The following is a 26,055-nucleotide window of genomic DNA, read 5'->3' as shown; positions in this document are numbered from 1 at the left end:
GAATGTTCGTCAGGAGAAGGAAGAGAGAGGGTATTTTTGTATTATAAGCGGCAAAGAAAAGGCTGTGTTGGCAGTCAGTGCTGTGTTTGTCTCGTCTTTTGTCCCTTTTTATATTGTAAATTTCTATCGTAATGTTCTCTAATGTAATGCAGTACCCGAAAAACATATCATAACTTTCTATTAGGTCATAGTCGAGAAACAGCCAGTGCGTACCAGGCGCCTTGTTTTTCCGAACATACATGCCAACTTTATTTTCCTCCTTTTCCGGAGGCCAGAAACATGAAGTGCCAACGAGCCATGGAGACGGTACGACGGCCACTTGATTATCTTCTCTTGGAAACTTCATAATAGTATACTGTGCAAGAGCTATTTGATCAACATACACTTTGTTAAAAGCTGACAGGAGTAGTAAGTACTGACCACGTTTATCCGGAAACGCACATCTTCGTCTGGACGCCATTAATTAGCAATTAGAGCTAATTGGGACCCCCCACATTAATCAGCACCCTCCAGGGAGCCATCACACTAATTGGGGAATGTCTATCTCGCGTCCAGACCAGTTGTGCGTTTCCGGATAATCGTGGTCATAAAAAATAAAAAAAAGGCAGAAAATAAAATAAAAAGATAGAAATAGAGTGGAGAGAAACAATTTATTCGAAAATCAACGATGCCGCGGCGAAGAAGCCGCTCCGCAACTCCCGAGTGACCAGCGTCCGCCATGTTGGTAGTTTGCACCCAGCAGTTGCAGAGATCGACGACAGGTGGCCACTTAGTTGCAAGGCATCACACCAGATGGCGCCACCATCATAGCTCTAGACGAGAAAGACAGAACAAGATACTAGCGGCAGGTAAAAATGACAGCACTGCTAAGCAAGTCTAGGCATGCGAGAGAAAAGGTCTAACCGCTACTGCTAAAACAGAAAACAGTACACATCGGGGAAAAAGGCTTACGGGGACGATCGCTTAGGCCTAACCTCAACACTATGCAGCTAACACAAGGCAGAAACCACACATCGCTAAACATGCGTCAACACGAACAAAAGGCTTGCTCACCGCAAAACAAGTCTAAACATGCGAGAAAAGGCTTAACACGAGCGCGGTCAAATCACTCGTCGGTCACCGCTAAACACGGCAAACATACGAGGAAAGAGGCTTACGGGGCGATCGCTTAGGCCTAATCCCAACACTACGCAGCTAACACAAGGCGGGAACCACACATCGCTAAACATGCGTCAACAGGCTTGGACACCGCAAAACAAGTCTAAACATGCGAGAAAAGGCTTAACACGAGCGCGGTCACCGCTAAACACGGCAAACATACGAGAAAAGGAGCGCGTCAAATCACTCACGTTTTCCCCCGCGGCAACTTCCAGGCAGAAACTGAGCGAGCGCGGAGAACATACGTCTGCTCTCTACGAGATCCAGCCAGAAACTGAGCGAGCGCGCGGAGCGCACGTCCGTCTTCCGCGACAGTCCGAGAGAAACTGAGAGAGGCGACGCGCAGCGGCAGCTATGGATGCGCGCGCGCCCTCTGCTCCACCCGTCCGCGCATGCGCGCGCGCTGCTAGCTCCCCTGCGCCGGCCGCGGGTGTTGTCGGTTTCGGCTCTCTGCTGCGCGCGCGCTCGCGCTCCTAGCGGCGACGGGTGGCGTTTCAGTTTCGCTTTCATTCTCTGTTCTTTGCGCGCGCGCGTTTATCTGTATAAAGGCAGCGCGCACCGCGCTCGCGTCATCATTCTGACCGATACGTGGAAAACGCCATGTGTGGTTTATTCTCCTGCGTTTCTCGTCGTCGCAAGGAAAAGACAAAAAACGAAGAACTTCGCGAATTTATACGCGGCATCGTGGAGGAAGCCTTTCAAGTCCACCGTCTGGAATGGTTGCAAGCACGTCAAGAAATGTGTCAGGACAAGATGAAGACGCTCGACTGCATCTTAGCGGCGGACAGACTGGCGAAAAAGAAGTCCAACTTTAGCCTGGACAATCTGTATTGGGAACGCAGTTCCGATGTAGAGGACGACGACGAGGATGTGTAAATAAAAGCGATGCATTTCTCTTCGAGTCTCAGTCTCTTCTTTTTCTTCGTGCAACGTGTACGCACGTAACATGTCTTCCCCCGAACCTTTTCGTTTCCGTCATCCCTTTCGCTGTATCTTAAGCGGCCCCTCCATGTGCGGTAAATCTACTTTCGTTGCTAACGTGTTGAGGAACCTGAACGACGTGGTAGACAAGCCTCCGTCACAAATATTCTACGTGCAGAAATATGCTTCGCCGAGCATGCAGGACGAATTCGGGGACTCCGTAAAATTTACCAAGGAGCTACCGCGAAAGTGGGACACGTCGCGCGCTACGCTGATCGTCGTCGACGATCACATGACCGACGCTGGTTCCTTGAAGGAGGTGACCGATCTTTTCATTCGGGGTTCTCACCACGCCAACGCCTCGATCTTCTTACTCGTTCAAAACATCTTTTTCGACAGTAGCCATTTTAGAACAATATCCTACAACGCCAGTTACGTCGTCCTGTGGCGCACCGTGCGCAGTGTGCACCAGATGGAACATTTCGGCCAACAGCTATTTGGCAGAAAAAGATTGGAGTATTTTCTGGACGCATATAAACAAGCGATGTCGTCGCCCCACGCATATTTACTCGTGGATCTTCACAACTATACGCACGAGGATCACAGGTTGCGTAGCAATATCTTTCCGGGAGAACGTCAATATATCTACGCTCCGAAATGAATCTCCGCCCTCACCTCACTTTACTCAAAGTACTCTCCACTCTACCCCCTCCGCGCCGCCGCGACGTCTTGAGACGTTCGTCCTCGTCCGACATGAAACACCTCTCTGAAATTTGCCTCAATGTATTGAACGGAAAGGTGGCTCTAGCTCCAGATACGTTCGCGCGTTTGAAGAAGCACAAACGCTTTTTACGACGGCTCGTTTGAAGCGCTATCTGTCTCAGCAGCGAGGACAGGGCGTTCTTTCGTCGGTGGTTCCTCTCCTGCTTTCCGCCGTGTTGAACCTTTTCGCCAATGGCCAAGAGAATTGAAGTGACCACCTCCTCCTCCATCGGAAACATTCTTTCCTCGAAGGAGAGTGACGACGTCAAAGTGAAACTCATACTGCAAGCACTGTATCGTATACTCAAGCAGTACGGATTTGACCCCTACGACAATAAAAACAAGGCGTCCGACGCTACAAATGACTTTGACTATTCGCTCCTCTCTCCAGAGGTGGACGAAGAGGAAGCGGAAAGGGTCGTCTCGGAATTAAAGAAGGTTCTTTCCTGGGATCGCGAGGGTTGTGTCTCCGTGTCGGGCAAGCCCATCAGACACTCCTCAGTTTACGAACTCGTCAATTATTTGTTGCAACGTAAGACAGGAAAGAAACCTTCCTGGTTCCCCAAAGTTTCGAAACTACTGCGTCTGATTTCTCTACCCAAATCTCGCGAGCCTCAACAGCAGCAGCAGCAGCAGGCCTCCATTGCGTGGACGACTTATGGAGGGATATGAGAAACCAGAGGGTGGTTTGGGGGGTGTGGAACGCTATAGAAAAGCGCATCACTTGAGCAAAAAGAAGGCTCTAGCCATTCTCAGAAAGCTGGATGCCTACACGCTCCACCATCCGGTCAGAAGAAAGTTTAATAGGAGACGCATCATCGCGCTCAAGATCAACGACGTGTGGCAAATGGATCTCACCGATTTTTCAAAATACAAGCGATTCAACGGTGGCTACCGCTACATTCTCGTGGCAATCGATTCCCTCTCCCGCTTTCTGCGCACCCTCCCACTAAAGACGAAGCGCCCCGCCGAAATGAAAAGGGCCATGATAAGACTTTTTCGGGGAGGTAACGTACCTACACGCATCTTTTGCGACAGAGGTGGGGAATTCTACAACAAGACCGTCAAGGAGTATCTCTCACGAAAGAAGGTACACATGTATTCTACCTTCTCTCCAGTAATCAAAGCATCGCAGGCAGAGCGCGTCATACGCACTTTACGCGACAGATATTCCGTTATTTTAGAGTAACAGGAAAATACCACTTCGTTTCCACGCTTCCCAAGATCGTGCGCGACTACAACACCACCAAACACAGGACTTTGGGCATCAGCCCGTCCGAAGTCACGCCCGAAAACGAATTGGAGCTGTTCAATAAGATAAATGGGAAGCCCGTCGTACCCTCCGTGAAAAAGAAGCTCAAACTGGGGGATAAAGTGAGGGTCCTACTACACAGAAAAGGTTTTCATAAGAGCTCGGAAGGGAGTTGGTCGCCTCAGATTTTCACCGTCTCCCGCCTGAGAGACACCTCTCCTCCCGTCGTACACCTGGAAGATTACCGGGGTAAGGAAGTGGACGGATCTTTCTACCCGGAGGAGGTACTCGTCGTAACCCGAGACGCCAATCAGCCGTGGCCAGTAACGAAAGTGCTGAGAAAGAAGCAAGTGAACGGTCAGAGCTTCTCCTTGGTTCGCTGGTTCGGTTACGACAAAGAACACGACAGTTGGGTTCCGAGCAGCGACGTGGTCAAGATTGGGAAATGATGTCAGACATCTACGTCCACCTGCTCTCGAACGCCAGCATGGATAAGTTTCCCTCGAATAAACTCAACGCCTTCACGGTAGCTTTCGATAGTCCGCTTCAGCTCTCGAATCGGTATAAAGTCGGTCTGATGGATCTCAGCATAAGGAACGATTTTTTAAATATCGGCTACGAAAGGCAAGATGTGAAAGTCGAGGTTTCTTTCGAGGACACGGTCGAAGCCGGCAGAACTTTTCGTATCACCTCGGATCTCGAGAGGGATTTGGGAAAAGCCCTTTCGGAATTCAACGTTTCTTTCGCGTACAATAAATCGCGATACGACTTCGTCTTACCCGTGGACGTGAAAGCCGTGGAATTGGACCCTCGGCTCGCACAGGCGCTCGACGCCTCGCTAGCGTCCCGCGAAGCAGGTCGTGCGGTGAAACCCCCCAAATTGAGCGAACGCGAAGCCACCTCCATCTTATTGGAGCACGCCGCACCCGTCGCTTTCGGCAACGTCACTCTGAATTCGGAAATCACGTCCCTACGGAACACACTCAACGAGTATTTCCAGACGCACAAGCTGGACGCCTCGCTAGAATTCGCGGATAACGTCTACTCTCTGAAAACACCGAAAGGGTTGCACGTGCCGGGACCCTTTGTCAAGCTGCTACATCTCACACCCGTCGAGGGACACGAAGAAACGCTACGCGTCTCTCTCCCCGTAGCGCGCCGATTTTCTTTCACGATCAAGACGAAAATTCCTCGATCTTTGCAAGTACATGTGCCTCCCGGCTATTATGCGACGCCGCAAGCACTTCTAAATGCGATTAACCAGCGCGTAGGCGAACGCGCGCGCTTCAGCTTCGACGGAACCGAACAGAAATGTGAAATTCGGCTTTCCGAGGGCACCTCCACCCTAAGACTTCCCGAGTACCTGGCCGTGGGGAGCGGGAAAAAAATGATATTAAAAATACTACCCTTTTATTACGAGAAAGACAAGCATGTCGTCACCTACACGTTATATAACATCCAGTATTTTAACCTGTCTCAATTCGAAATTCCCTCAGTGACGATCGTTCTCGCGGACGAAACGGGAAGATGTTTGCCGTTGCGGTCCAAAGGCAGAACCAATCTAACGTTGCATTTCAAATATGTACCGTAATTCCCCCAAAACAATTCCTGTGTACACGGGACCCCTTTTCCAACGAGGGGGCGGTGTGTTGAGCAACATATCCAAGTTTATCGTTCCCATCTGGCAGCAAATAAAACCGATCGCCAAGAGAACGTTGAAGCGCTTGGCGCGGAATTTGGCCGATGGCGAAGGAATATCGCGCGCAGTAAAAAAGACGGCCATAGCAACGGGGAGAGACGTGCTGGATTCCATGGAGGGCTCTGGAAACAACAATGGGAAGAAACGCCGCAAACGACAACAAAAGGCGCCGACACATGACGCACCTGCAGATATCTTTGGTACGCCGTGAAGGTCACACATCCGCTGCGCGCGCTCCGTCATGACGTCAACGAAAGGAAAAATACAGACGCCGATCTGTCTAACGAGTGATGTGATGATATTCGAACCCCCTTCCATTCAATACGGCGTGGAAGATACTTCGTACCAACTTTTTTATCCGGTCAACGGAGTAAATAATTCCGTGATCGAGTTTTGTATTCAAAATTTGCAAAGGGCACACTTGGATCTCTACGGCAGTTTCGTGTCTTTGACCGTGCGTATTGTTCGCGACGACGGGGAAGAAATGGACGAGAAAGATGTCGTTTTCCCAATAAACCACCTGTTGAGTGGCATGTTTAAGACGGTCACCGTTTATGCGAACAACAAACTCGTCAGTTCCAACGAGTTGTACGCCTACAGGAGTATTTTGGACGTCGTGCTTCATTCCACGCCCATGGCTCAAGACACAGTGCACGCGGCTGGACTTTATGTCGAGGACGACGAACATTTAAAGGACGATTACGACGTCTCGTCTCGCGGTCCGAAACAACGTTACGAAGCGACGAAGGGTGGCAAATACTTTAACCTGGTCGGTCAGATCAATACCGACCTGCTTCAACAGCCACGCCTGATGGTACCTGCCGTCGAAATTCGCGTCGTTTTCCTATTAAACAACGACGAATTTAAACTCGTATCGGTCCCCAAAGACAAGAAAACGTACAATTACGAGGTGGACATTAAAGAAATGACGTTACACTTGAAAAAGGTGACGCTGGCACCTTCCCTGTTTTTGGAATACGAGCGTCGGCTTCAGACCACGCCGGCCATCTACGTGTTACGCGGATTGGAAACCAAGGTGCGGAGCTTGAGTGCCGGGAGCTTGGACGCTCACTTTGAAAACGTTTACCCCGAAAGGGTACCTTCCAAATTATGCGTCGCACTGCTCGCAACGTCCGACTTTCTCGGCGACATCCAATCGAACCCCTACAAATTCCGTCATTACGACCTGTCTCATTCGATGCTCTCCGTGGACGGCCAGCAAGTGCGAGCCGAGTACGACTTTCAGAACGACCTCGTCAAAATTCCCTACTTTAACTTCTTGCAAGAACTGGGAGAGAAACATTTCAAGTATAGCTACGAGCGATTTAAAACGAACGGGTTCCTCCTCTACTTCAACCTGGACGTGGACAAGTGTTCTTCTCCTTCGCATTTGAACGAGTGGCGAAAAGGAAACGTTCGCCTGCAATTACGCTTCGCTAAAGCCCTTCCACACGCGGTCACCGTCCTCTTGATTTCCGAGTGTCCCAAGCTCATGTACGTCGACAAGGACCGTACGGTCACCTTCCCATAAGAAAAGATGTACGAGAGCGACATCTTGGAACTCGTGTCCCTGAACCCCCTCGCTTCCTCCATGCTGAGATGCATTTGCGCTTCCAACGAAGCCTTCGTTTTACGCAAACCCGGCTATTTAATCATCAATACGGAAGAGCGAAGAAGACGCGGGCAGCACTGGGTGCTCTACCTGAAAAACTACGACGGGTCTGCCGTGTTTTTCGACAGCTACGGACTTCCCCCCATCGAAGCAAACCTTCGAAGGACTTTACCTGTAGTGGACGAGTATAACGACAAGTGTATTCAATCACCCTTTTCGCCTTACTGCGGGCTTTTTTGTATCTACGTAGCCACGCGCATGTCGAAACGCTACAGCTTGAAAAGTTGTGTATCCATGTTTTCCTGTAACCTCGAAGAGAATGACGAAACAATAAAACGTCTCCTCATGAGCGAACTCGTTTCGTAAAAAATAGTATATTTATTTTTTCACGACATACACAAGACCCTTGCGAGACGATCTTCCAACGTGCTGACCCGACGCTCGCCGTCGTCGCCGGTCTGCACCGTGACGTCGAGGGATGTGTGGAGAAGCCAGTAGCGACGGACGATAGGTCGGTTGAAACCCGCGTTGATGAGACACGGGTCGACTGTCTCTCCTCGTCTATACTTTTCCAACAGCTCGAGCTTGTAATCTACGAAACGCTTCATTTTCTTTGCAATCTTCCCACTGACGGTGAACAGACGTAAGGGTATCGTCTTGAGAATCGAGCGAAAGTCTCCCTCACAGCTATCGCCGTGAATATAATCGCGTAATCGCAGCAAGTCCCGATACATTCGCACAAAGGTGGCAAACCTCTGCTCGGGCGTCATCATGACTGAGACGGAATGAGAGTAGACAACCTTTTTTTATTTCTCGTTACACATGAATTAGGCTCCAGCTTTGGTTTCGTAGCCGGGAAGGCAGCCCAAATACGGACGAAGGCTCGAGTCTAACCAATGGCTGGGGTTTCTCGACCAGAGTCCACCGCAACGACAGGTAGTCAGTTGATCGCCGATTCGCAAAAAGAAGGTCTTTGGAGGAGGCTTGAAGGTTAGGACCAGGGGTAGATCTCCCGTCAGTAGCCATTCGTAATCTGCAACGAAAGGAGTGTGAGAAACGCGTGTTTTTATATCTCAAACACACACGTACAATCTTCTTCAGTCACAGAGTGACACTGATGGTCCATCTTCTCCATCTTCCTTCAATAGTCGAAGTCCTTCGCAACGTACGTCGAACGGTACCGTCCGACAGCTGAGAAACGGGCGAATCAATCGGTCCGTCCAATGCTTTTGCTCTGAAAAAAAAAATGTGAACGATTATAGAACGTATTAAAAAAAAAAAAAACGAGGAAGCGTACCTTTGGACCACAATCCACCGCAATTGGTGCAGAAGAAGCGGGCGCTGCCAATCTCCCGAAATATGTGAGGCGGGAAAAAACCGACTTCACGCGCAGCAAAAGTGTTGTACACTGGAAACGAAACTCTTCAAACATTTCGGCGATGATGACGTCATGGGTATTACTTACGAGGATCTACCAAGCTGATCATGATGGAATGACGATCGACCATTCGCTTCGACATTTATAGTAAAGCTTTGCCTCTCAGTCTCTATGATGTCATTGAACGTGTTTAAACATGTTAAGACGTGTTTGAACATGTTTGGACATGGGCGGCGAAGTCGCCCCTGGACACACTCGTTCCTCTCTCACCCTCTCTATGACGTCATTGAACGTGTCTGAATATGTTTGGACGTGTTTTGACGTGTTTAGACACAGGCGACGAAGTCGTCCCTGGACACACTACTTCCTCTCTCTCTCTCTCTCTATGACGTCATTGAACGTGTTTGAACATGTTTGAACGTGTTTGAACATGTTGTGACGTGTGTAGACACGAACCCCGCAATACGAAAAACGTCACGCAGTACAAATTAGATTGGCGGTTAGTGTGTCGCGCCCAGTGTAGAAGGATCCTGGGTTCGAATCCCACTCTGGGTCTTCTTGTCGTCATGTACAAGTCGTCCCAGAGTGTTAGCTAGAAATTAGTGTAATGTTTTATTCAACGTCGATGGTATTATCATTGTCATATGCGACATCGCAAAAAGGCGCGAAAGACGGAAGGCGGGGTGGTCAAAGTACAGACGACACCGTCGCAATGCGAGGAGGAGGAGAGCGGTGTAGCGACTATAAAAGGTGCGCTGGTTCTACGACGATTGACAGGAAGCCCACGAGGGGCATCCATCCACGACACGAGGCGTTTCGTGGACCAAAATGTAAGTTGACCGTCTCTGCTGTGAGAGTGTATTCTATGTATGACATTGTTTTTAGGAACCGATAGCCGCTGCCACCGCATGACACTGACCACAGGGACTCATCCCATCCTCTCTCATCATCATCAATCTCAAGCGTTCCTCAACTGAAGGGAAAAGTAAGCATTGTTTCGTGAGGGGGAATCTCGTACTGATTTTGTTTGACCGCAGTGCCGCGCTGTCTCGTATGTCAGTACGACCCCATCGATGCCATGCTCGTGGCCGTAGAAAGAGAGCACAAAGCTAGAATAGAGAATCTCGGTAATAGCCCAGTCGTCCTTTCAGATGACGACGACGACAGAGTCAGTAGTCCGCCTTTCGTAATACCTGAAACGGACGACGACGACGACGACGAATTGCTCATGTGGGAAGGGGATCAGTCGTATGCAGATTTCATTCCTCTGTCTGGTAGGGTTCGAGATGAATCACCAGATGCAAGCCCAGAATTTCGAAACGAAGCTGAGCCTGTCCAGGGTCGTAGAATCGTTGAATTGAGAGAACACGTCGTAGAGAATCATCCCTCCGTCACGGAGAGACGATTCCTTCCTTTTTTTGTCACAGACGAGGCATTTGACGGAACGGCTACTAGGTACACGCTTCTCTGTTCCCCGCACGACGACAACGTCGACGATTTGCGACTCTATCTACCGAGCATAGCTCCAGTAATCACGCGCGTCCTCGAAGCTTATCCCATGCCTTTCAAATTTTGTCTGTGCTCGAAGGCGCTCATGGTTAAGGACGGAGCCGACGGGTTGACTTCGCATCTCCTTCACGTGAACCTTCACATGAGAGTCGTTCATAACCGCCAAGAAATCGAAGGCGCGATAAATGCTGCCATCGCAGAGTCCTCGCAACGCGTTGAAAACTATGCGAGAGAAGGGTCTGGTTTCACCTCGAACGACGTCCAATGTGTCGACTTAAAACTAACGCGCTTAAAACCGAAGTGGATAGGATGCACGATCGAGCTTCCCGAGCTGCTAAAGAGAAAAACAAAGACTCTCACAAACGTCAAACTTCCGCCGAATCACGAAAACGAGTGTTTCAAGTATAGCGTGCTGGCACTCTTACATCCTTTGAGGAGCAAACCAAACCTGCATGTAAGATACCACAAGTACATGAATCCTTCCCATCCGGAGACGCGCGTAACGTACTGGCCGCCCTGCTTCCCAGTCACTTACGAAGACATTACCCTGTGGGAGAGAAAAAACAAAATCTCCGTCTACATCTACGTGTTCGACGAGCAGACGAGTTCGATATCTACCGGACGGGTTCCCTGCACGCTCTATAAGGATAAAGTCCACCTGCTCGAGGTTAGGGAGCATTTCTATGGGATCCGAAAATTTAGCACTTTCATGGGACGAAGTGACTACTTTTATTGTGAGAAATGCACGTCCGGTTACGGAACGAGAGAGGCATTGCAGCAACACGAACGTCTGTGTCGAGACGTAAACGAAGTGATTCTCGAAATGCCAAAAGCGGGGGAGTGTGTCTCCTTCAACAAGATACAGTACATGCATCCCTACCCCTATTTCGCGGTGTTGGACACGGAGAGCGTTTTGGAAAAAAACGCGCTCGTGAAGGACGCCTCGAGTGTGCACAGGATGAGCTCGTACAGCATTGTGCTAGTGAGAAGTTGTGATGGGAAAATAATGGACACTGTTAAATGTTAACGATGCTTTACTATTAGGAACTGAATGCTATTATAAGCTTTGCTGAAATGCACAGTACTTTTAAGCACAAAGTAACAAGTGTATTGTGTATAATGGCCTATGAGAGAAAAACTTTACATGTAGAAAGTTCGCTCAGTTGCTGAAGCAACAGAGGAGGAGCTTGGTAAATGTTACCGTAACAAGGTTACGTTTCAAGCCCAGTAAGTTTTCTGTATCTTACATAATTTCAGTGTATTTTATTTACTTTGCCAGTAGTAGTAACTTTCTGTGCAATTTGGATATAAAATATGAATGTGTGCTCTTGTACAGAAGCATATTGCTGTAAAGGAATACTTAACGGCAATGGGGTATTTCTAAAATTCATAAGTTAGCAAATATAAAATGAGGGCATGTGGAACGACTAAACATGTTGCTACATACTGCTACCGAAGTAACTACAAATTTCTATGACAGAGCTAATCTCATTTGTTATGCAGAACAAAAGCATTTCCTTTACCAGCTTGGTCTATCATTCGAGGGCTGATATTTTCAGAAAGCAGGATGTGCAATGCAGCAGAGAGCTTTGAAAAATGCTTCCAGTACTTGTCCGGTAGTAGCCTGAGGGTGCAAGGGAGGGTATACAAGAGCACCCACAAGCGCGATTCACTAGCCTTCCAGAAGCTGCGCTCTGTGACAGCCCTATCAGTAGACGGGTGACGCAATGAGGCGGCCTGATGCTCAGGAGACGGCCATTTACGGTGCTCAAGGTAGAAGGACTTCCTGTTGAAAGATGCCTGAAACAGGAATTTACTAAAAGCACGATACAGAGTAATTGTTGTGAGGCTGAAACATGCAAAGGGACAAACACAACAAAAGCCTGGGACCTCATCTGACAGACAAGACATGCAGTCACTCTTACACCCACTTCTACAGTTCTCCTTCACATATACATGACACAAGTACGAGGCAGCAGCATCTCCAAAACACGATGGAAATAATGGTTCTGAGGCTAGAACACCTTGAGGCTTGTGTTGTGTTTTCCCCTTTGTATGTTCCAGCCTCAGCACAATTACTTTACATCATGTGCACCAGATACCACTGCCTTGTATTTGTGTTGTCTCTATGTATGTGTGTGCGTGAAAGAGGAACTGTGGGAGTGTGTGTGAGGGAGAATGCATGTTCCGTCAGTCAGATGAGTCCCCCAGGCAAGTCAGCAGAAAGCGGATGCCAGCGTGGTCTAATTGCTCAAGGCACTGAGAAGACCTGGACTGAACCTATCGAAATTTTTTCGCTTAACACTCTAGTTCAAATCAATCACATCAGCCTCTGAACTGCTAACATGCCGACATAAAATATCTCCTCTGAGTTACATGTTGCAAACCATAACTCTGCAAACTGCCTTGTAACACAGTGCATATAATCCAAAGTGAACCCCCAGATAGGATGAAGGCTGCCTAAGTGAATGAGTGGCGAAGAGCCCTTGATACCGTTGATGACAGAGTTGAGCTCGAGCGCCAGTTCTATGTCCCCTCACTACTGCTTCATCGGATCTCTCAAGTCATCATACGGGTACCGCATGCTGCCTGGAAATGAAAATGAAAGTAGTTGACAAAGGAGTTTGTTAGCTGTAGAGCAATGGTAAAGTGAAGTGTGGTACCTATACAATATGCCTATATACAATAGTACCTATACTAACCTACACTATAGAATATAGTGTGGTACCTACCGTGGCTGTACGTTCCTTTGGTTAGACACCATGGACATCCGAAATATCCGTTGAACAGAAGGTAATTCTGAACGGCTGTTCGAGCAGGGGCGTCCACACAGCAGCAAACTGCATAAATCTTGGACACGTTTGTGTTGATGCCACACGTCCACGTCAGTGGCTGCATGATAGCAAGCTCATCAACAAACTTGCTCAGAAAGAGTGTCATGTTAGCATGCTTCTTCCCAAATCACAACCCGGCCAGCACAGGATTCTCGAAACGGGATTTTGGTGGGAGCTCATTAATGATAAACTGAAACGGCCATATGGAGGCTTTCAAAGATTTGTAAAGCGGGCTGCCATCTGTGTTAAAGGTGACTGTGAGGTCGTTGTTTCCAAATGTTGCACTTTGCCTTAGTTCGCGGTATGCAGCTGTTGTTGCGATGTCCGAAATATCACCTGGAAGTTGCGAAGAGAGGTTGCGCAGGTTATCCGCGAGTTCTGTCTTCCAAAGCTCAATTTGGTGTACGATCTGCCTGGCCATTTTTGTGATTACAAAAAACGAGCTCATTGACCTCAGTTATCTGAAGACGTAAGTAATGTTGCAAGTGCCGCAGAGAAAGTGTTCGTCCAGGGGAGCCCCAGAGGCTTCACAATAATAGTGATTGCCACGAAATCAGCATTCTTCTTCGACCACAGCTTTCGAAACAAGAACAGTGATGATGGCAAAACAGTACTACCAAGCATAGTGGTGATTATACTCAAAAGGTCTTGCAGCGCAATCCACGACAATCCGTGCCCAACAACGAAGGCCATCACCATAATGATTGCAGCAGCCGCCGTAGTTTGTGAACCTGGCATGTGTAGCCTGGGAAGCTCAGAGTGTACATCCTCATTCATTAAACGATCTGTGTCTGGTGAAGGTTCAGGTTCTGAATGAGCGCCAATCCTACCCATTTCAGCATCATCATCACTGTCACTCGACAGGAACCACATAAAATAATCTGCAGGTGAAGAGTTATCTGTGTCATCATCTGTTGTACCAGACTCTACTTCGGTGCCAGCAGGGGTAGTTTCCTCTCCGAGGGCCTCATATTGTGTAGTGTCAACCGTATGGGAGTTACGGCTATTTTCAGTTCTACTGTCAATCACTCGTGCAGAACAAGGAAGTTCACTGATGCCCTGAGATGTCGCTCTAAATGTCGCGGGTGTGCTCAACTCAACATAAACAGCACTCTTTTCTGCATTGCCTTCACCGGCGAAATGGCTATGTTCACAAAGAAGCGCGCTACTCCTTGTGTCTGCTTCATCGCGATGCGGGTCATATTCACACCTGGCTCAGGCGAAAATTTTTTGAACTGGTACCAGTTGAACTGTGTTATCGAACAGGGACCAGTTTAACCGGCCCCAGATCAACTGGTACTAGTTGGGACAACTGGTCCCTGTTCGATAACACAGTTCACCCAGTCCCAGTTGCAACCGGTCCCAGTCTCAACTGGGACCAGTTGATCGGACTGGTCCCTGTTCGATAACACAGTTCGCCCAGTCCCAGTTGCAACTGGACCAGTTCAACTGGGACTGGGTGAGCTGTGTTATCGAACAGGGACCAGTTCGATCAACTGGTTTCTGGCCGGTCCCAGTCTCAACTGGTACCAATTGGCCCAACTGGTTTCTAACCGGCCGCAGTCTCGACTGGAACTGGTTGCAAACCTCATTGTTGAGCTGGGACCGGTTGAAGTGGCTTGACTTTGAGCGGCCTGTTCGGACAGAGGTTAGCTTGTATGTAACCGGTGCCCCTTTGCAGGATCGCAGTTCCCAGCAACGGCAGATCCAAAGAACTGCAATGCAAAATTTTATTTTCTTTGTAGTCAAACGTTACACATATTCTAATGTACATGTAGCGTAACTATAACGTAATGAAATTATAGCAGTAGATGAACTACAGAGTTACATGGAATAGATAATACTTCATGGTTGATTGGTCCCTTGCTTGACTGCCTTGTGGACATCTTGAATCATTCAATAAAGTATTTGATATGTTCTTAATAGCACACGATGGATCGATATTTTCCTTTGAGCCCCAGCAGCTTAAGGTTAAGGTAAGTGAATATGCATTCAATTGCAACATGTAATTGTAGTGTGTGCCAGTCACTCAATTTGAGCAGTCGTGGCCCCGGAAAGTACGCGAATCTCTCAACATTTCTGTTGTGCAGTAGTTGGACATTTCAACTAAGAGATTCGCCGGCTTTCTGGGGCAATGAGTACTACGCTGGCGCACTACGCCAGTTCGACAACATCCGTGGTGTGAAGGATATAAAACACGAGAATGAACGAAAAAAAAAGCAAAAACAAAAACATGAATGAAAAAAGTTGCTGGTAACGTTAACATAAACCGGATGTTACCCGTAAAACGGCATGCACTTGCAGGTGCCACGAATGTGACGCGGAACAAAGAGATGGGCATAATGTAAAACCCCGAGACTAGGGAACACGAAACGAGAGACACAAACACTTTTTGAGACGAGAGACACTCAAGACTTTTTGAGACTTCGCGTTTGTGTCTGTCCTTTCGTGTTCCCTAGTCTCGGGGTTTTACATTATGCATCATCTTCACCAGCTCGCTTGCTTCCTAGCCGTTGTTTCATTGTCCTAGCAGTTTTTTCAAAGAGATGAGGTTCTACGCAATATTTCTAAATGGTGCACAAGGGAAAAGCATATAGTACTCACGATATAAAGCGGTCTCCACCGTTGTAGTCGAGCTGTAATCCTGTAACACCCACCCGCCCGCCCGCTGGCGCTCATTGTACTGTCGCACTGTCTTAACTTGCAGACAAATCCTTTAGATTACAAAACCAACGCCTATGTCACGCATAACGCTAAGAACATAACGGGCAAAAATCGCTGTACAAGCACACTGCTAAGCAAGCGACCGTTGCACAGTAAACGCATCATTCATCGCGGGAGCAGGAACGCACAAAATACAAATATAAGAGTTCCAAAATAACTTTCGTTAAGAGGAACTTTACCATAAATTGAAATATGATTATTTCTACTAATAAAGTTACTTTCTGATCGTTTTTATAACTTCGTCTTGCAATTTTCATATTAACCTGTCATGGCACTGAAACCGAAACTTCCCCCAAATATGTAAACTGGTCCAGTTCGAACTGGCATCACCTCACTTCCAGTGGCTACCAGTCCAGCTTGAACTGGTACCAGTTCACTTTCCAGTTGCCACCTGCCCAGTTTGAACAGGTGGCTGTTCACTTCCCAGTTGCTACCAGTCCAGCTTGAACTGGTACCAGTTTACTTTCCAGTCACCAGTTTGGTACCAGTTGGTTCCAGTTGACCACCAGTTGGTGCGAACTGGGAACGAGCTGGTTCCAGTTGACTTCCCAGCTCAAATTTTCGCCTGGGAGAGCACCCGCTTGCCTGTTCAGTTGATCCTTAGACGTGCGCCGCGGGCGCCTCATTTTGTAGAGCAGTTTCAGACAGCCCACCCTCTGCCTGTTTTCGCCGAATATAGCGTGTGGTCCTCGGAACTTTGAAGTCTGCATCCTTGTGCAAGTATGCCTTGCTACTACGCTTTGGAGGCATATCACCTGTTTCATAAGCTGCAACAAGCGGCGTAGATTGCTCGAAAAAAAACTTTATTATACTGCGGCGAGAAGCGTTTAGAATATTCAGCAGCAGCGATTGTTTCGATACACATGTGGCGGCCACTAGCATGGCGATCGCGATGCCATGGGAGTCGTCCCGTCACATTGTGAAGTGATCAGATATAGTGCACACCTTAACGAAACACACGATCCGCGGTAGCTCTTCTCATCTGCAGTTTTCATTTTAATTTTCACGGCATGACTAAAAAGCCAGTTCTGCTGAGCACTTCTTAGGGGTTCTGTTTGTAAAACTGATTTTTATAGATTTGACTGATTTGCATTATTACGCTGCGCAGCGTCCAGCAACACTGGGCCCCACTATCCGCGATACGTTCTCTCCGTAGTTTGCGTTCTGCTTTTCGCACGTGTTTTTTCTTAGCGACTGTGTATTGTTGGTCTCATGAGATTCTATCTTGGAGGACATTATGTATGCGTATGTGCGCTACAAAGGAGACGATATCCCAGCAATCTTACCGGTATCGCTTATAAGAAATTTTTACCCTAAGAGTTGCGATGACTATGACAAAACGAGTGTGAAGAAGGCATTCTGGCAGTCGAGGAGTGGCCAAAATAAGAATTATTACAATGCGAGGGTCTTTTTACTGGGAGGTAAGTGCCATGACATGCATTCACCCGTGTGTGACTTACGTGCAAATACAGTTATCTCGGGGAAACGCTGTTGTATCAACCAACGACAGGAACATTTGAGATGTCGTCAGGCCTAGTAGGGCGGACACGACGGACGTGAACATGGCAGTAAGTTTCTTAACTAGGTTAGTGCAAGATTAGATCGATACAGAGAAAATTCTTGGTTGCATAGTATGTTGACATGCAGTGTTCTAAAATCTCAAATCACGAATTAACAATTTCACGTATGTGTTTCCGATGTCTGTCGAAATTGTTTTAGCGCGCGAAATTAGTTTCGGTTATTGGACGTAGTAGAGCAGACACGTCGAAATAGCATATGTTGGTTAGTTCGTGTCATGGTACCCGATGCCCGATGTTCGCGAGTTTTTGCTACCTTATGGCATTTTTCAGCGCGCGACTGTGAATTTAACATCGGGACCGCGAAATATTTATTTCCAGCGGTTTATTTCCAGGTACACCTTGCGTCCGCATTGTCTTGTTCTCACGTAAGGTTCGTATATTCCATTTCAGAATCGAAAAAAAAAACATCATTGTGGAAATGGCTAGCAGGCGAATAGCGATTCCCGACATCACAGTGGAGGGTTCAGGCGCAGCTTCAAATGAAGCAGTGGTCGAGGTATGAAGATGCAGTTTGAGTCTTCAAAACAGGTGTTGTTCTCTCTTTCTTTGGGGAGTTTTCAGTGTTGTGCAGGTGGGCTACTGCTTTGTGTGTCATTGGGTGTTTGTTCCTGGGGGCTTGTTGCATCTCAAATCGGAGTAGACCGTACATTTGATGTCTCAAATTAGACCTAGAAAAATTATGTTGAAGGCATCGGCAAGTTAGGAGAAACAAACGCTTTCGGGATTCTCTCCACTGCGTGGTTCGGGGTATAGGTGAAGGGAAAAGACTGCTTCTCAGAAGACTATGTTGTGTGTCGATGTAACTGGAGAAATTTTTGGTGGGGTTTGTTAGATAAAGGCTCTCGCAGTACACGATTTTTTGGAGGTATGGTTCTACTTAAAGACGTATCCCTTACATTCCTGATCCAGTAGATCAACAGATAGATAGCCCTATGCTAGCCATACGAACAAAAATGACAAGGCACAAAGCTCAACCTTGTCTGTTTTGTACATTGTGCGAAAAATTGCACTGATTATGGTGCTTTTTGTGCTCTGAGTCAACTTTGGTATTTTTTTCCAGATTCAATTTCATTTTTTTTTCCTTGCGGTTGGGTGAGCGGCAAAAAGCCAATGAGGCTTGACACCGGCTCCTCCCCCAAGTTTACAGCAACAATACAGTAACGATCACAGCGTACAGAAAAAAAAGAAAAAAAGGAGACTAATATTGTAACAATAGCCAAATGAGAGTGAGAAAAATGGAAAGATGAACTATAATGCATATAATACAAATAAATCAACTGAGAGTTCAAAGTTGACCCAATACACAGTTAAGTACCCAACATTAAGCAACAGAGCATTCCTTTTGACATCAACAATGGGTTTGGCGACGTGCCAACATAGTGATTAAAAATTAATGGTGACATATACGTTAATGACTGTTTGCCGTAGTTTGTTCGATGCAATGGGACACACCAAATACTATGTCGAAAAGAATACATAGATGTCAGCGTAGTTAAGTGACATAGTTCTAGAAATATCGTCTTATTTTTACGGACGCTTATTGAATAAGTTAAGGTAAGTTTATAGTTGTAGAATTTCGGTACCGGAATAATATTGTACTGTTCAAACAACTCCGCAGTATGAGACAGTCGACTGACACCAGCAATAATCCTTATAGCCCTTGTTTGCAGGACAAACAGCTCGTGAATATTTCCAACCGTCGTTGTTCCCCACACTAAGAAACAATAATTGTACATACAGAACAGTAATAGTAACAGTACAGAACATTGTACATAACATAACTATGTCTGCCTAAAACCCCATTTATCGCAGCAAGTTTTTTGGCGACATAAGATATATGGTTGCCCCATTGCAGATGTTCTGAAAACATTACCCCTAAGCATTTAAAGCTAGGGACTACATCAAGTTTATAACCGTCATAATTGACAGAAACATCTTCAGTTATGATTTTCCTTTTAGGTCGAAACAGCAACACCTTAGTTTTTGCCGTATTGAGAGAGTTGCACTCGGATCATTCTTTGAGTTGCTTAAAGGGAGACAACGCATCAAAAACGTGGTAAGGTAACATTGAGACATCAATCCGTACCACATGATATTTCAGTGCATACAATTTCACATCCCCAAGTGGCCCAGATGATTAGAAAATGAATATTTTGCTTTGAGGAATTAGGCGCTTCTCCACGGAAAAGCAGTCCAGCAACATTGTGCTTCACCTCACCGGTATTCCTCGTGTTGGGCTTTCTGCAAGTTTTGCTGTTACCACTGGCGAATATTTTAGAACGAAATCGAGGAAGCAGACGACTGGTCATCCACGCGACACGAAGAAGTTACAAGGCACGTGCCCGAAAAACAGTAGGTGGTCCACACCAGGCTACCGGTGACGTCACGCATGGTAGGAGGTAGTAGAGGGAACCTTAGAGAGCTTCGGTTTCGTTTTGACCTTCCCAGCTCTTTTAGCAACAAACAAGTCCCCGTTTGTCAAACCAACTGTATATCTCATTTCAGAAGGATATATCAAACTTATTTACGCAGCCATTATAATAGTTTCGGATTATCCCGGAGTCTCCCTTTAAGGGCGTTATTTGCTGCTGTTACAACTTCCGTAACAGATTGCCAGAAAAAAAAGTAATGTCGTATCATCGGCATATATAATAAAATATAAGTAAGTCGTACCAGCTGAATGTGGATAAACGTTGATTATCTTGTTTACATATATGTTGAATAATAAAGGCCCTAAAATACTGCCTTGAGGACTCCCGATTTTATAGTCGCAAAATCTGATGGAAAATTATTGATGGAAACGGCCTGTTCACGTAGGTGTAAATATGACCTGATCAGATCTAACGGAACACCGCTAATGCCATAATACTCCAATTTTTGTAATAAAACGTTGTGATGAATACAATCAAATGGTTTACGAAAATTTACGAAGACTGCTAAGATTAGACGCTTTTCTTCAAAGTTTTTTTTTATTATTTCTTTTAGTTTTAACAAAGCTGTTTCGGTTGACCTATGTTTACGAAACCCAAATTGCTCACTAATGATAGCATTATGCATGTTAAAAAACTTTAATAATCTATTGTAGTCGACTTTTTCAAGGTCTTTCGAGAATATAGAGAGGACGGATATAGGACGGCAGTTGGACAATTCATTTTGATCGCGTCCCTCATGTATAATCGAGATATTTGCCTTTTTGAGTTGCGCGGGAAAGATTCCCGTAACGAGGGACATGTTATATAAAGACACGATTACAGGGCTAATCAAGTCAATTACATACTTGACCGGTTTAATTCGAACACCGTTAATAACACAAAATTTGGAATTACTTAACATCAAGAATGTTGCGCAGACTTCACTGACATCGGTTGGTTGAAAAAAGATGGAATCATCAACTGATTTCTTTTAAAAAACCAAGTGCACCGCATTTAGGTGTCTTGGCAGCTCCGCTGCTGTTCCGAAAGTATGAAGACGTTGTGATATTCAGAACCGTGGTCCCAACTTCATTCATAAACGCACATTGCTTTCCAAATTTCCATACTCCTTCGTGAGAAATTTGAGAAAAACTACCGGGCGGCGGTTCCACTTGTGACGTCATACTTGGAACTGCGCGGATTGGATAGCCACACCTAGCCAGCGCTGCCTGGCAACCAGTTTGTGTTTACACTCCGTCATGGCCGCTGTATCGTGCTGAAATAGCTGTCACGAGCTATCGGGGACCACCGCACCGTTTTATCATGTTTCTTATAAGGAACACTTCGTCTTCGAGCACGTTCTCGTTCTCAATAGCTTTCGTGGTGCTTTCTGCACGCGCAGCAAGTCCGCGCATAGTGCGCTGCCAAAGCTATTGAGAATGCGTAAGTGTACGTCACACGTTAGGTGTTAGGTCTTGTTGGTAGCATGAAGCACAGTGCGGGCACAGAATGTCCGCTCACGACGGCCGTCGTTGCACAACGAGGCCATCCTCTAAGGCTTGTTAAAGAAGACCGGCAAAACTATCTTTGAGGCTATTAACGACAGCAATTATCACGGAACACACAAAAAACATTCACCTTCGCCCATAGATCTCCGCCATCGCATCGACGATTTGGCGTTAGCCAAGCCACGAGCGCGGCTAAGCCAGGACGAAGCCGGGATTGGTCAGGGTTTGCCGACCACAGGACCGCCGTGCCAGCGAAATTTAAAAAAATTGTTTTCTTAAAAACTACAAACAAATGGGTGAAAATTTTTCACATGTATGCTTCCTGTGCGGAAACGAACGCACAGCCCAAGCATGGCTCCATTCTGTCGCAGTCGAAAATCGGCGGAGCTGAGCTTTAACGAAGAAGTCATTGAATTGGTCCGATAGAGGTTTTCCAGATAAAACGGTGCCATGAACTACAATATTGGCAAGACTGTCAGTGTCGGTGTTTTTCTTGATGTTGTTAAGGTTTTTCCAGAATAGATCCATGCGATTCGACGATTCTTCAAATATTTTTGAAAAATATTGTGTCTTTGCTTTTCTTATTTCAGAAGTTACCTTATTTCGAAAGCGTTTATATATTTATAATTTTTCGACATCACGGGACCTTAAGAAATCGCGGAATAACCTATTTCTTTCTTTTATAGACCGGTAAAGCGAAGGACTTATCCATGGCTTCCTAATGTTTTTTGGTATAATTTTCTTACGATAAGGAAAATGTTTCTTATATACTTCTAAAAACTTTTTAATAAACAGGTCATAACAAAAATCAACGTCGTTGCCAACGCATATCGCGTCCCCATCTTCAGAAGCAATATCTTCTTTGAAAGACTTCACAGTATCGTCTGTTATGGTTTGTGTCATTATGGTTTTGCTTCCATTTTTTTCTCTTTACCTTTGTGGTGCATAACATATGTACTGGCAAGTGGTCACTGACGTCTGCCGCAATCGTGCCAGCTACGTTAACATGAGTAGCCGCGTTTGTCAATATGACATCAATTGTAGTAGAAGTAGCAGAGGTGATTCGTGTAGGGACAGTGATTGTATTTACTAAATTACATGACAGAAGCATTTGCTCAAATTTTTCATGTGATGAAGATAGGTTATGCATATCAAGGCTTAGGTCACCACCAATAAATAACCTACATACATTGGTCTCCGCATAGCAGAAAACCTCTTCCATACATGTTAAAAGAGCATTTAAACTCCCATTTGGTGGCCGATATATGATGCAGAAACTGAGATCATCATTGACAAGGGTTTAAGCATCGGGATTATTAGTGGTAAGTGAGAACTCTGAAGAATAGTGGATCGCCCGAGTGTGCGGGAAATTTGAGTCGATATACCACCGCCGTGTCTGCAAGTTCTGTTTAGGTAAAAATGCTCGTAATATGGCAACTCAAACACATGTGGATCTTCGTTGTACCATGTTTCGGTCAGCATGACCGCATCAAATCAAAATTTCAGGCTATCAAATAGTACAGACAGAGCGTCCACTTTATTTGATGCAGACCGACAGTTTAAATGAAAAACACTCCAAGAACTCCGAAATTGCCAGGAACTGTTCGCAAAATCTTCATGCAACAGACCGCTCGTCTGCATGCGCGAAATTTAAGGAAGGCTGAAAGCTTAAAAAAAAGGTTATATACGTGAGCAACAACCCAAGCAGCACAATGTACTGAAAGTCGAGTGCAATAGGGGTGGACGGGTAGGTGGAAGGCCTTGAACACGCTTATGCAACTAAAGAACATTGATAACACACATACCGTCCAGCCCTATTGCACTCGACTTTCAGTACATTGTGCTGCTTGGGAAGATAGAAGTTACTAAGAATGATAGGCTTCGATGTCATCTAGATGCTGTACAGATTGTGGCACGCCATTTTCACGTGACCTGATATACACCTTTCCGTGCCGTGCCCAAGCCTGGTGTAACTTTCCATCTTTTTTTAGAGCAATAGCTGCTGTGGAAGAAAGAGGAGGAGGAGAGGGCTCTTAGGCTCAGCTGTGGACGAAGACGAGGAGCGCGAGAGAGGAATAAAGGTTCAGTTTGTAGAAGGCATCAGAACTGTCGGTCACGAATTCTTGGGTCCGATTCGAAACATTTTGGTGCCGAAACCCGAGATCTCCCTTCAATCCGGCCGGCACCGTCCCAGACCTTCACATCTTTGCAGACGCAAGCCCGCGGGCCTACGGAGCGGTTGCATACGTACGCACCCACAAGGCTCCCGGGGGTGTCAGCTCCCACCTGCTCATCGCCAAAGGTCGCATTGCACCACTGAAGACGGTCACTGTTCCGCGTTTAGAGCTCCTTGGCTGCCTTCTCGCCGCTAGACTGTTCAAGAGCATCTGCGACGTCATACCTGCCCTGCAGTCACGGGTCACGTTGTGGACGGACTCTCAGATTGCACTGCACTGGATAAAGAATGGGAAGATGACTCAGTCGCAGAATCCTCAGTTTGTCGAGGGGCGCTTACGAGAGATTCGCCAGCTCACGGACCCGGCTAGATGGTGTCACTGCGACGGGAAAAGCAACCCCGCTGACTTGCTCACGAGGGGAATCACCGCGACTGAGCTGCTCCACAGCAAGCTGTGGTGGACCGGTCCACCCTGGTTATTTGGCGACGTGGATGGTCTCGTCGCGGCCCAAAACACATCTCCGCATTTCCGGATCGAGGAGACCTGTTGCGCCATCGCTGTTCAGCATCGGGACCCCCTTCTTCAACTCGAAGATCACAGCTCCCTTAACCGCGTGCTCCGTGTGACAGCGTACGTGCTCAGGTACATCAACAACACCCGGAGACCCCAGTCGAAACACAGTGGCTCACTCTCAGCGGAGGAGCTACACTCAGCAGAGCTGCTCTGGGTCCGTTGGACTCAGTTGGAATCTTTCCCCACTGAAATCGAGGACCTACAGACGAGACGCCCCATCTCTTCTTCATCGGCCGTTTTGCTATTGAACCCGTATGTCGACGAGAATTCATTACTCCGCGTCGGTGGTCGTCTGAGGTACGCCGACGAAAGCGACAGCGTACGGCACCCCATCCTTCTGCCGTCCAGACACCGATTCACAGAGCTGCTCGTGCTCGACATGCACTGTCGTCTACACCACACAGGAGTTCAAGACACACTCTGTGAAATTCGCCAGAAGTATTGGATTGTAAGGGGTCGACAGACGGTTCGTCGCGCTCTTCATACATGTCTACAGTGCAAACGACGACGACTGGATCCGGAAACAGCACCTGTCGCTCCTCTCCCGCGGGAAAGGATCACACCCACGAGTCCCTTCGACGTAGTAGGGGTGGATTTTGCTGGACCGCTCTATGCATTTGACAATAACGAACAGCGGAAGGCGTACATCGTCCTTTTCTCATGTGGCGTTACCCGCGCGATCCACCTCGAATTGGCGACCGGGATGTCCACTCAACACTTCCTCGGCGCATTTAGGCGTTTTGCGTCCCGACGCGGGGTTCCGTCACTGATCATGTCAGACAACGCTCGCACCTTCCATCAGACGTCACGGATTCTCTCCACCGCGTCCTCAGAAGTGCAAGATTTTGCCTCCAGGAATCGCATCAAATGGAGGTTTATTGTCGAGAGAGCACCCTGGTGGGGCGGGTGGTGGGAGAGGATGGTCAGATGCGTGAAGGACTCCCTCAGGCGTTGCTTAGGAAGGCGCCATTTGACGTATGAAGATCTCACAACGGCCTTATGCGAAGTAGAATGCATAGTGAATTGCCGGCCGCTGACGTATGTGGATTCCGATCCCGCTGCCCTGCACCCTTTGACTCCTGCAGACTTCCTCGTAGGGAAGCGCTTGACTGCCACCCCAACACCGGGCGAAGTTGCACAGCCGTTGGACGCTGGGAGACTCAAGCATTACTTGAAAGCACAGGATAGTCTTCGCCAGCAGTTCTGGAGCAGGTGGCGCAAGGAATACCTCTTCCAGCTGAGATCGGCGCATATGGCGAGACGGGACCCGGAGAGTCAACTGAGGGTCGGAGACGTGGTCATCATCCACGAAAGAGGACCGCCGCTACTCTGGAAGCTCGGCCGCGTAACTCAGACCATTCCCGGACGCGACGGTGTCGTTCGTGCCTGTGCGGTCATGCTGGCCAACAAGACCATTCTTCACCGTCCCGTGCAGTTGCTGCACCGCTTGGAAGGGGATATCGCACCACCCGTGGCCCGGGAGGATGTGGAAGAAAGAGGAGGAGGAGAGGGCTCTTAGGCTCAGCTGTGGACGAAGACGAGGAGCGCGAGAGAGGAATAAAGGTTCAGTTTGTAGAAGGCATCAGAACTGTCGGTCACGAATTCTTGGGTCCGATTCGAAACAGCTGCACACAACAGTAGTTTCATGTAGGCACAATGGTGCTCATTGACAAAGACGGGTTTGTCACAGGAGATACCGATATCGACACATTTGATACGCTTTGCCCGCACCTTTTCAATTACGGAGTTTCTTTTCTGCCTCATCTTAAACCGGACAATGATGTTTTTAGAATCCCTCTTGGGGATAGGCACGGTGTGACATGTCTCAATGTCGTCCATAGAAATGGTTTCACTGATTACGACCCCGATCTTGCAAACAAGTTCTGGAATGTTCTGAATCTCCGCAGGTGGAATGCCTTTTATCTCGATGTTACGATTTCTCGAGTACTGCTCCAAT

The 26,055-nt window shown here is 47.3% G+C and overlaps 1 protein-coding gene across 1 annotated transcript; it reads left to right on the top strand.

The window, feature by feature from the left end:
* The first annotated feature begins 12,018 nt into the window (after positions 1-12,018).
* Positions 12,019-25,617, top strand: LOC135383631 (uncharacterized). Its single transcript, XM_064613019.1, has 2 exons — positions 12,019-12,064; positions 23,561-25,617. Exons 1-2 carry the CDS (start codon positions 12,019-12,021, stop codon positions 25,615-25,617), a joined length of 2,103 nt encoding a protein of 700 aa, XP_064469089.1.
* The last annotated feature ends 438 nt before the right edge of the window (positions 25,618-26,055 follow it).

This window comes from Ornithodoros turicata, chromosome 1, assembly GCF_037126465.1.
Source record: "Ornithodoros turicata isolate Travis chromosome 1, ASM3712646v1, whole genome shotgun sequence".
Taxonomy (NCBI): domain Eukaryota; kingdom Metazoa; phylum Arthropoda; class Arachnida; order Ixodida; family Argasidae; genus Ornithodoros; species Ornithodoros turicata.
This window is presented reverse-complemented; position numbering and strand designations above follow the sequence as displayed.

Excerpts from the sequence above, each read along its gene's own strand:
- LOC135383631 (XM_064613019.1), top strand. The coding sequence starts at position 12,019 with ATGAGGCGGCCTGATGCTCAGGAGACGGCCATTTACGGTGCTCAAG. Across the intron at positions 12,065-23,560 it reads GGCCATTTACGGTGCTCAAG|ACGCAAGCCCGCGGGCCTAC; the intron begins GTAGAAGGACTT and ends ACATCTTTGCAG.